The sequence below is a fragment of the Dermacentor silvarum genome, chromosome 1 (genome assembly GCF_013339745.2).
Source record: "Dermacentor silvarum isolate Dsil-2018 chromosome 1, BIME_Dsil_1.4, whole genome shotgun sequence".
NCBI lineage: Eukaryota > Metazoa > Arthropoda > Arachnida > Ixodida > Ixodidae > Dermacentor > Dermacentor silvarum.
In genome coordinates this window covers 158,644,934-158,657,080 of record NC_051154.1, presented here as the reverse complement: position 1 = coordinate 158,657,080, position 12,147 = coordinate 158,644,934, and the positions used below count along the sequence as shown (strand labels likewise).

Here is a 12,147-nt window from a genome sequence, read left to right as displayed (position 1 = left end):
AGGAATTCGGCTTGACTTCAAGCAGGGGAATTTGCGACAAGTTCTGATGTGCCCACTCAGCACAAATTGTTGCACACGAGACACTGAAGCGTGTCGAGCTGGCGGGGTCCAAGAGACCCAACACGCACATTGTCGTTTTACTATTGTGCAATGTTCCTTATCGACATGCTTGCACAGCGCAAAAGACGAGGACTGAAGAAAGGACGCAACATTGGCGCTGACTTCAACTGATCTTTATTTAGCACGATAATAAATAATGAAAATAATAATGATAAAGATCAGTTAAAGTCAGCGCCTGTGTTGTGTTCTTCCTTCAGTCTTCGTCTTTTGCACTGTGCAGACATGTCGATATTGAATCACCAACTTGCCCAAGCTTCCACTTTATCAAAGCAGTGTTTTAAGTGATGGGAAACCGAAATGAAATCAAGCTGATGGGCAATGCGAGGATATGATGCCTACGATGCTGCCAAAGCGAAACATGACGCTCACTTCGCGCTGCCTGCATCAGGAAACGGCAATGGGTTTGGGTTATTGCCTATGAAAGGCGTGCAGCATGCTTCCAACGGCATTATGTCCCGCGTGCTGTAAAACAGATAGGTGAAGATGCTTATCATCGCAATAGGGTTGGCGGCGATAGCAGTAAATATCTGCAATGACTAGGGAGGAGATTTGCTGGTACTGGAATAGGAAACTGAGAGCGCCGGCGTTCTCACGTGAGACAGGCGGGTGACTACAGTTCTCAACCGCGCGCGCCCTCGTGCCTTGTCTTGTTTAAATGGGATCTAGCGGTTGGAAAACATATCATACGATGGCAATGTACTGAACGTTGGTGCCGAAAGATCGCATTTTCTGGGAACGTATGCACCAGTAAGGAAGCGTAAATGTATTGGGTAATACTGCGTTCTCGATCATGAACGTTGGCGCCGAGAATTGTACTAAAGGGATCATATCAACGACGTTCTACTGCATTTATATTAATCTATTTTGCTTTCAATAAAGACATCTGCACGATGCTAAAAGGCACTATTCTAAGCATTAGTGTGGGTGCATTACGTGCCCTTATTTGAGATTACTTTCTCTCCTTAACTGGAGCTAACTACTTTTTTAATTATTTTTTTTTCTTCAAGCAACTGAAGGTGCCCGCTATCTTTACACCCTGCATTAGATTTGAGGTTACATTGCATTCTTGTAAATGCAGGGGTGGTATTCTTAAGCAACTGCTTTCAGATGTACAATCACTTTAGCAAGATTTCACGTGACTTGGCACCGGACTCATAGAGTAATACGGCTGACAGCGTTCTTTACACGGTGGCAAGCTTGCTTTTCAGCATATCAAGAACACTGTCGGCCACATATGCAGACGAAGCTGGTGCCAAGTCCCATGAAATCTTGTGAAAGTGATTGTACCCCGAAAGAGATTATTTGAAGCTCGATCAGCTGTCTCACACTGAAGAAAAACAATAGAAGGGGCTTGTCGTACGTGCTGTGCTGCAGGAGTCCTGCATGCAAGTAACACAAAGAAAAAAAGTCGCTGTGTTCTTCCAGTTTAGAAGAACTTCTTCCAGTTTCTTACACAGATCATAGCGAACAGTACACCACCAGTTCAATTTGTTTCGGTACTAGCACAGCTTCTGCCTCGCTCATTTGTCATTACTTTTGCAGCACTACCCGCAATGCTGAGCTCGTCACATGACAACTGGTGTGCTGAGTGACAACTAGAACAGGGCAAAATGTCTCCCAAGTTCATGGGCATTTGATGCTGTATAATAAAGAACAAGTTAGCAAAACCAGACAGACAGTGTGAATTATACTCAATTTTATGAATTAGGGGCCAAAGAAAGCTTTTATTGTCTATATTTTACTGTTGGCAACATAACATCTTAAATAAATTTTTTTTATTTATTGCATTTGCATATCATTATTCAGTATTCGTAATTAAGTTTGTATATTCGATTAATCAGAAGTCATAACGTTGGAGCATTCCAAAGGCATTCCAAAGCGGTATTCTTAATTATTTTTTGGAATACAATTGCTTTCATGTGACTCAGCACCGAACACATTGGTGTCTTCGAGCAACAGCGTTCCTGGCACAGTGCCAAGATAGCATGCTTGGCACTGAGAGACAAGCACTGTCGCTTGTAGACGCTGACGTTTCCAATGCCAATTCACACGACATCTCTCGAGAGTGATCGCATTGCCGACCAACATGCGCCACCGCATCTTATAGTGCAGGTTGCGCAAGTGGCGCTCGTAGTGACAGTGCTGCCGTTTCTCACTATAAAATGCGTCTAACAAACTGCAGCTCTAGCCCCAGCCAGTCTGAAGCGCGCATCTCGTATCTGACCAGACACGCACTACAGAGCAGCTATGCTCAAGAGTGCGACGTGCTTCACCGCGATGCATTTTTAACAGCCAGTGATTGCAATTACGTCTTCTTTAAAATAAATGAACTTTACAGGTCAACTAGCATTCATGTGTCGTGCCCCAGAGTGTCTGCATGTAATTGATCCGCTCGCGAGCGGGCATGAGTTTTGCTGGGCTCCAAAATTACTGGCACGCCGCCAAACAGCCATTACGCTGGGATTGGCCACGTGGCACCGAGTGGCCGATCTTAGCAATAATGGTGGTGCAGCTACGTGCCAGTCACGTCGGACGGCATGCTTGGCACAGTGCCAAAAGGATGATGTTGCCTGTCTACACCGACAAGTCAGCTGCACGAAATGTTGCGAAAGCGATTTTATCTCCGAAAGTAAACGACCGAGAATATTGTCCTGGTCAGGAGGCTTGCAATGCCGACACAAACTGACACTATTGCATTTTTCTCATGCAGGTGCCATCCCAGATATAACTATTTTATGGATATATAAGTAATTTTAGTGGAAGCTGCCACTTAGTAAGTAGAACCCCACTGTTAGTTCCCGGGTGCTGTGTTATCCCGGCTGTTACGTCGTTTTCGGCCGGTCACGGCATTGCTCCCATAGAACCCAATGCATTGGTAACCCCACTGTTGTGGCGCAACTGTGGGACTGTTCCCGCATCATACGTTGCGAACTGCCACCCAATGCTGGCCCGAGCAGCCATTTGGACTTTTCATATCGCTTGGCTTGATGACGACGATGGGATTGGCCACCCAAGTGCCGGGGCGACACCTATGAACTATTTTTGGTTTTCGCCAGCAAAAGCATGGCTTTGGAGATCCGTATTTGCTAAGATGGTGTCTATGACGCGTTGTGGCCTTAAAATTGGCTAAATTGGCTACTAATTTGCTATCGGAATCGATGCTTCGGCTTTCGGGCGAAACTACTACTTTTTTTCACATGTAAGAATTAAAATAATATTGTGTGCAATTCAACACTACTCTCATTTCTCTACTTTTCCTGTTTCTCGGCTCTTGCGTTTCCCGCCTTTTATGTTTTTTTTAATGGTCGTGAAAAACGTATCAGCGGGGTTCTACTGTATCAACACACTGATTAACTGCACGCCAATACCCCAAGTGCAGCACATTAGGATACCTTGGCCTCGTCGTGCAGAAAAACCACCACAACAATATTGCTACACGCGTGTGGTATTCGATTGTTTATACGAGGTGCACGGGCACCATCACTCGATGCCTTGCCGACCCTCGAGAAAAGAGGAGGAAGAACGAAATGGGCTCGCGCTGTGAATCTAACCGGTCAGCGCTGCAACCACTGTTGTACATAGTTGCTCGTCTAATTGACACATCCTTCGTGTAACAATATCACGCTAGACCACCTTGCCATATCGGTAAATCGGACAGCTCGCTTGATACACAGCGTAAGCTTGCGCAGGAAGGGCATGAAAGAGAAGGAATTACTCCAGATCATTCAGGCCTTTGTCATGCCACACTTCACGTACGCTTTGCCATACCCAGTGATGCTACTACGGACTTATGATTTGGAGCAATTTTTGGAGCATCAGAAATTTCATTTTGGAGCACTTTGGAGCAGGCAATTTGGCACTTTGGAGCAGCTTGGAGCAGCTGATTTTTCACATTCTGAAGTATTCCGAAAAAGCGAGTTGCAATTTACATTCAATTACCTGAATAATTCATATATGTTCTCACGAGAAGCTTCGTAAACATTTCCATCTATTGCAGATCTCGTGGAGAAAAAAATGCACATGAGTATGCGATACACACAGACACATTGATATCATTTCGTATATTGCTAGTTTTCCCAGATGTCATCGGTAATATCCAGAAACAGAAATGATGGACACATTGGCGGCACGCAGTTATTATAACCACGTCATGCTGCGCTTCAAACAAGCTACTGGCTGCGTTTCCGGAGTAGATAACGTCCGCCGATGAATCAGCAATTAACCTTGAAGCCGCGAGCCTCGGCAGAAACCGCACTTTGCCGTCGAGGAGCCGCCTTGCAAGGCGGCTCGACGGCAAAGTGCGTACGAAGGCGCCGTGCGTGGCACTGCTAAAGTCACTGGAACCTGGAACTTTGAAAGTACCGCAACCGCCGGAGTGAGCGCAGGCAACACTGCGCGGAAAAGACGAGCAGCTCTTCCTCGGGTTTTCTAGGCTTGCTACAGTGAAGAACAGCACGATGGCTGCCGCAGTGGGCCCTGTGAAGTCCACAAACAAAACCGCATTTCGTTTAGCTAGATACGATGTAAATTACAAGTACAGTAGCCGACGGATTTTTCGGACTCAAAAAATTCGGACTTGTTAGACATTCCGGACTTCATAGATGTACCGGCAGGATTCCCATAGAGCTAATGCATTTTCGCGAGCGATTTTTAGGACGAATCTAGGAGCCAATGTTCGATTTTCCGGACTAAGCTCCGAGCCACGCCTAGAGTGTACTAGAATATGGTCGAGGGGGACGAGCGACTGGGGCGGCGCATGCTTGGCAGTGAGGCGCCCGACGTGGAAAAATACTGTGGCGGCGCTGCGATCGAACTGGATTGGGCCGCATCAAGGTCGCGCCGTTGGAAACTGCTGGCGATACTGCTCGGCAGGGTCAATCGCACTACTTCGCGCGCTGGTATTTGCGTTCAGACCTCTCAAATGGTGTTCATAATCGAATATGACATGTATATATGTCTTAAGAACAAATGCCTTTCTTTCTTTTAATTTTATTTTTTAATGCCGCTCGGTGATTGCCCGTGCATTGCGGCCGCAGTGTCGGCTTTCATTCTACTATGTTATTGTACGGTTCCCTTTGGAGAACAAATATTTTTCTCGTTCTTCAAGCAGCATGTATCTCTCGTGTGTATTGTTCCGCATATAGTTTTCCATCAGTAGGTCTTGCGGAACGCAAACGGAGAAACATATGTAACCTTCCTGCTTGCCGCTTCAAACAAGTAAAGCATATCTGCCCCATCCGGCACCTTGTACTCAGATTTCTTTCTTCTTTTGGGGTTTTTTACGTGCCAAAACCAGTTCTAATTATAAGGCACGCCGTAGTGCAGGGCTCCCGATTAATTTTGACCACCTGGGGTTCATTAACGTCCACTACAACGCAAACACACGGGCTTCTTGCATTTCGCCTCCATCGAAATGCGGCCGCCGCGGCCGGGATTCGATTCCGCGAACTCGTCCTCAGCAGCGCAACACCTTAGCTAACTGAGCCCCCGCGGCGGGTACTCAGATTTACGGGAAGCATTGTTATTGAAAAAAAAAAAAAAAAAAAAAAAAAACTGCAGCGCAACATTCTATTCAAGTTTCCGCCTTACTCGCGTAACAGAATGCGGAGTAATGGGTACGGGGTCATTTATCGCGGTCGGTGTCATTCTGGTGTCATTCTGGAAATTCATTTCAAGTGGATGCGTTTTGCAACCTCACCGGCTACAATTCGTAAATTGCAATATGTGTCGTAAAGTAATTAACCAAGAAGTTCATTAATCAATTTTGTTAATAAGTTGAATAGGTGTTTCGATTCCCGTGCTACTAATGTCCGCCTCTTCGAATAACCCAGCTCATCAATGAGAATTGTGCTAACTGCCACAGGAGATTTTTAAAAATCCCCTAAACCTTAATTTCGAACACCCGGTATAGTGGATATATGGCGTTGCGCTGCTAAACTGGAGCTCGCGGGTTCAATCCGTCCCGGAATTCGATGGGAACAAATGGAAAACACTCGTGTACTTCTATTTAGGAGCACGTTAAAAAGACCCAGGTGGGGAAATCTAAACCGGGTGCCTCATACTCATATCGTGGTTTTGCCACGTAAAACCCACAAATTTGTTTGAACTAAAAAAAAAAAAAAAGACAGGTGGCTGCGTTCTTCATCTTTTTGCTAGGAGTGTAAACAAAATAAATTATTCTCGAGTCTGATTTCCGAGAAAAACAAGTTACGCTTATCCTATATTTCATACATAAATGTAATGCCATTCCCAAATGTCTGTCCGCTCAACTAAGCAGCTTGTATATTATAAACGGCTGCTTTCAGTTATTCGACGCACTATCATAACGACAATAATGAAGCAATTAGAGAAACGGCATACCTCACATACACGTACAGATATGTGTAGATCTGCTGCGTTCGTTCAAGAAGATAAGTGTGGTACCACATCGGGCACCCAGTTTTAATGGGTTGCAAAGATGGTGAGACTGTCAAAAAAAAAAAAAAGTTTTCCTTGCCTGAATCAAGTTAGCAGATTTACAGGCTGCCCCAAAACGGGGCATTTATATTGAATGACAGCTTATTACACTTATTATCAGGGCTTATTAGCAGCTTATTAGCCGGACTTATTAACACCCCTGCGTTAATTTTCTCAGGAACTGCGCCTCTGCGCAACAGCCACAACTCTCCGGCAGCACAATCATCCGGAATAACAGTGCGCACTTGCATCGGTCTCTCACCTTTGAGACTGCAATAGTGCGGTTATGCGTTACATTGGTACGGAAACGACTGTTCGGCGTCGTACAGCATATCAATAACACTTTCATATATATATATATATATATATATATATATATATATACAGGGTGTTTCAGCGAACACTTTCAAAATTTATTTGAGGTTGCCTGTGACAGATAGCCCAATTCTAGTTAATGAGCTGGTCTACTCGAAGAGGCGGACATTACTTGCACAAAAAATTTAAATGCATAATCGAATAATCAACAAAAATTCGCTAATTAAGTTTTTAACTAATTACCTGATGACCCATATTGCAATTTACAAATTGAAGCCGTGGAGTTTGCAAGGCGGACCCACTTGGAATTAATTCTCAGGATGACAACAGTTTCGAGAAATTAATTCCCGAACTTTGCAGAGAAATGCATTGGCGTTCCAGTTAATTCTGTGTTTCAATGCATAAAGCGACGTTTTGTTAAGAAATTAACTGCAACGCCAATGCATTTCTCCACAAAATTCGGGAATTAATATCTCGAAACTGGTGTCATCCCGAGAATTCGTTCCAAGTAGGTTCGCCATGCGAACTCTTCGGCTACAATTTGTAAATTGCAATATGGGTCATCAGGTAATTAGTTAAATACTTAATTAGTGATTTTTTGTTAATTATTCGATTAGGCATTTCAATTTCTTGTGCAAGTAATGTCCGCCTCTTCGAGTAGACCAGCTCATGAACTAGAATTGTGCTATCTGCCACAGGAAACCTTTGAGAATTTTTGAAAGTGTTCGCTGAAACACCGTGTATATATAGTTTTAATTGCCTGTTATGAATAATATTTCTGCGAATGAGAGTTATGTGCAGTATTCACTAATACGTGTGTTTTGTATGCAAACGTGCACGGTCGGGAGTTCTCACTGTACCATTTGTACCATTCTCAATGTACCCTTTGATTTAATTACGTAGAAATACATCGGTCATTCTTCGCGCCACGCAGCTAATAAACCTGGTTTATTTCACTTTAATATTGTTTTCTTCGATCATTGTTCCTGATCAATATCCACCGACAAGAAGCGCGCGTAAAATGACACGCTATCAATAATAAAATTTTCGTACGTAGCTCATGTTGCAGAGATGCCAGTTGCTTTTAGAAGACAGTGTTAAAAACAATGGTTCACTTGACTGAAACTACCTTTGGTACCCGCCGTCAAGAGTCATGAGCGCACCAAAGCAACTAAAACATAAAAACAAATGTACTACACAGACGTTCTGCGAGAAAAACTGGGCGCCGCCAGCGTCCGCGTAGCGAACGCGCGCTCGCTAGCAGACGACGCGCTTGACAACGGCAGCAAAACTGAAGACGACGCGTTGTATAATCCATGCCTCAAATATATATGTTTGGCAAGATGGTGTAAACATAAAGTTGCAGTTGAAATAAAGCACTATTTTAAGAGCGTACTATGCGCAATCGGCCTCGGCGCCCGCAGCGAAATTGCGTTGAATATGCCGCGGAGCGCGTCTCCGCCCCAATCCAGTTCGCTCGCAGCGCTCTCGCAAAATTTTTCCACACGCGGCGCCTCAGCGGGAGAGCGCCGTTCGGCCCACTCGACCATTATCTAGTACACTCTAGCCACGCCCGATCTTGGAGGCCGCCATGTTGGATTGATTTTCCGCTGGCTTGGCTTCCAGTGTCCGCCTGCATAGCCTTCAAGATCAGTAGACGCACGCTATCCTCGTCTCCGAGGCCATGCCCGCTCTTCCTTGGCCGACAAAACGTTCTAAAAAGTTGCACTTCCTTTTTTTTTTTTTGTTCGGTCCGTACTTTGTGTGCGGGTGAAAGCTTGCGAGGGTCAGCCAGCAACCGCAATTTATATGCAATTTATTCTCACGCACGCGAGAGAGGAAGGCGGCCGGAGGCGCGCGCGGACTTCGCTCGCGGGGCACGGGGAGAAGGCGGCGGAGACGGTGGGGAGTTGCATTCTGCTCTTGCGGCTGCCCACGGAGCTGCCGCGCAGGCACCGTATCTTATAGTGATCTGCTATGTGGCCGAAGTGTGCGCCCACGACCTGCGATGGGTACAAAAGGCGTGCGCCGAGTGCCACTAGCTTCGAATGCACCGTTTTTTTTTTTTTTTTCGACGTTCGCATTGAAGCGAGAGAATAGACAGCGCGGAGGTCAATATGCCCGCGGTCATCGAGCGAGATGTGTTCATGTAACCTGTGCGCGCGTGACACCGTGCTTATTTAGTTAGTAAGCGCATATTTACAACTTTATACGGCTGATAAAACTAACATCCTTACTTCGTATCGCTGTCTATTAATTGGCTATCGCAATCGATGCTCCGCCTTTTGAGCGAAAGTGCGACATTTTTCTTAAGCCGCTCTAAGCCTCATCATTTTTTTCTCTTGGGGGGGTTTCGGACTGTTCGGTTTTTCGGACTGCTCGATTTTTCAGTCCCCGCGAAGTCCGGAAAATCGGTCGGCTACTGCACTCGGAAAGTGAAGCATTCAACTGTGCGCCACCCGTTCTAAATGCAAAGCGATCCCGATGCTCGTGTGTCACACATGATTTTTTTTTTTCGGATGACTAGGTATCAAGCGCTGCCACAAAATCGTTTATACGCGTGGATATTATCGCTTTCTAATGTGGCTACTGATTTAACCGCGCACGAAATGTTTCATACAGATCTATTTCTACGAAAATAAACGGTCCCTGACTGCACTACAAGAAAAGGGATGCTAAAACAAAATTAACCAGGTCATGTTCGTGTTGTTTTAAACACACGAGAAAATCTAATTTCAATTTTCAACATTGACAGGTCGATCGATCTTTGTTGCAGTGATTTTCTCACTACACTTTATTTTTGAAACAGCCGCCCGTATTCCGTCGCTCGTCGAGCCACATTTTGCTCGGTTCTGCATATTTCTGAGCATCTCCTCGCTTTGTTTACTCAAGGCAAACCGCAGTCTTCAAAGAAAATGCACGAAGAAGCTTTTCCATCACATTATGGCATTTAGGGAGTTCGATGAAATACCGCAAGGAGCTTCTCAGCTTTGCGATATCAACAAGTTCACCAAGTGGGAGTGAACTTGTCGCTCCTTATCCGGTGAAGCCAGAGATAGCACGGCGCTTGCTGTCGCTTTTTCCGCCTAACTGGTATCGCGAAAAGCGCTTTCCCGGCCTCCAGGCGGTTGCTGCACCCGAACGTGCAGCACCCGGGCATTTCCTTTCGTTTGTTTTAAGTTTACGAAAGTTACATATACACTAAATTATACAAAATGCAAAATCTGACCTCGTTGATGACTCGTACGCGCGGCGTGTGCGAGCGATGTCTGTCCGCTTATCTCCTGCGGCGCGGCTTAGATCCGCCATCTATAGTGGAAAGTGATCACCTGACGGCAACTGACCAATCGGCGGCGCGGCGGCTAAGAGAAACGGGCTGCGGTACTTTCCAGGTTCCAGTGACCTTAATTGGGACGTACGCGCTAGAGCTTTCTCGTCTCCTGTTTGCAGCTAAGGTTGCAACTAAGGCTCGCCCTATCGTCACGTTGAACGTTTTAATTCCCCGGTGGTGCAATTGGCCGTCAAATCCGAGACTGTTTGACGCCGTCAAATCCGAGACTGTTTGGCGCAGTTAGGCGCAATTTTCGTCGATTGTATCAGGATGGCGCAGTAAATCCCAATTGGCGCACTTTGGCGCAGTTGGCGCAGGAGTGGAATCACTGCATACCTACAACTCAGACAAACCGAAGGGGATTGCCTAGACCGCCTGATATGTAAGGCTGATAAGACGGCCCTGGGACTTCACCGTAATACCTTAACAGAACGCCTCCTCAGTTTGGGCCTACACAACACCCTGAAGGAACTCCTCGAAGTGCAAAGGACTGCGCAAATATACCAGCTTCAAGGAGGCAGGACGGGCCGTTGGATCCTGGACCGCATTGGGCACAGGGTTTCTCCAACGCGCAATGAATTTTACAAGAACTGAAATTTCAAGGTCTGCACACTCCTACCTCAAGCACTACAATTCCTATTTATTTTCTTGGCTTCAAGTTCTGTTTATAGCTTAGTTTGTTCATTTAATGACCTACTTTATTTGCCAAATTTCCTTTAGCTTACTTCACAAAAGTTTTGCCATTTGACAAAAAGAATGATGCAAGTTAATTGTGCGCGCTTCTTCAGGGTGGGCTTTTCAAAGCAAGCACACCCACATTAGGAAGATGGGGAGAAAGTAAATAAAACACACCATTATCATGGCATGCAGATTCTGCAGTGGATGCTTGTTTGGGTCCTTTCTCCTTTCCCAGGCTAAATGATTAGCCATGTCTGCAGCATTGAAGTGCAAAGTGCGAAGCTGCCCCAGAGACATCACACCCTCTACGCTGCTCAAAGTACGTAGCAGCTGCAACGATGCAGACAGCGATGACAGGAAGTCCGAGCTGTCCTTGCTGAAGCTCGTGCTCAAACGCTCAAACAGGAACCACAGGCTCAGCTGCTCCTTGTCCAGCGCTCTGTAAGCAGATTACATGGGTACGCAACAAAACAATGCGACCAAATAGTAGCATACGAGCACAATCAAAATACCATCACGTTAACACTGGAAATAAGAAACATGAACCTAGGCACATATGTCTGCTCTACTTGTTTATCACTATTATTTTATGCTTCATTTTTGATAAGTGCCTCCCACAAACAATAAGTTCCCAGTTTTAGCATTTGCTAATTTATCAGATTATTAAAGAAGTGCTAAGAAGTTTTCAGCCTGACCCACAATTGCTGATAATTTGTGTGGTATCCTTTTAGTGCACTAGAACTTGAAGTTGAGCCAATTAATTATTTACATTGAGGTAGGAAAACAACACAAGAAACCGGATAAATGATAAGAAACAACACAACACAATCATTTCTTCTGATTGTTCAGGAGAAGCATCGTTTTATAAGATGAAAGGACGATTTCCAAATTCCAATATTTTTTTTTCTTCAAAAATGTTTGCAGCCATACAGTGGGAGATAATTCTTTTCGTTCAACTCTGGGCCATTATAAATTTCTGCTTCTTATAGAAAAAAGATTTCTAGATTCATCACTACACTAAGAAGTTTCAAGGGGCGACACGGCCAATTGACATCATTGATCGCTGGTGATAGATTTGAATAGGCGTAGTAACGAAAGAGTTAAACAACAGATAAAATATACTGTGCATTGTGCCAAACAAGGCAAGAAGGATATAGCCAACTGTTACTGCTTGTTGTGGTCATAGTGGCGCAGAGTTGTGGTGTATCGTTTTACCTAAAAAAATTTCCAGCTACAGGTTGCAAAAG

General features: G+C 45.1%; 1 protein-coding gene across 6 annotated transcripts in view; it reads right to left on the bottom strand.

The window, feature by feature from the left end:
* The window catches only part of LOC119436287 (protein virilizer homolog), a 259,809-nt gene that overhangs the window by 69,426 nt on the left and 178,236 nt on the right, over positions 1-12,147 (bottom strand). For all 6 annotated transcript variants that reach the window (XM_037703092.2, XM_049656719.1, XM_049656715.1 and 3 more), the window contains one exon: positions 11,075-11,339. In XM_037703092.2, the coding sequence (XP_037559020.2) occupies positions 11,075-11,339 (265 nt within the window). The remainder of the gene's footprint in view (positions 1-11,074; positions 11,340-12,147) is intronic.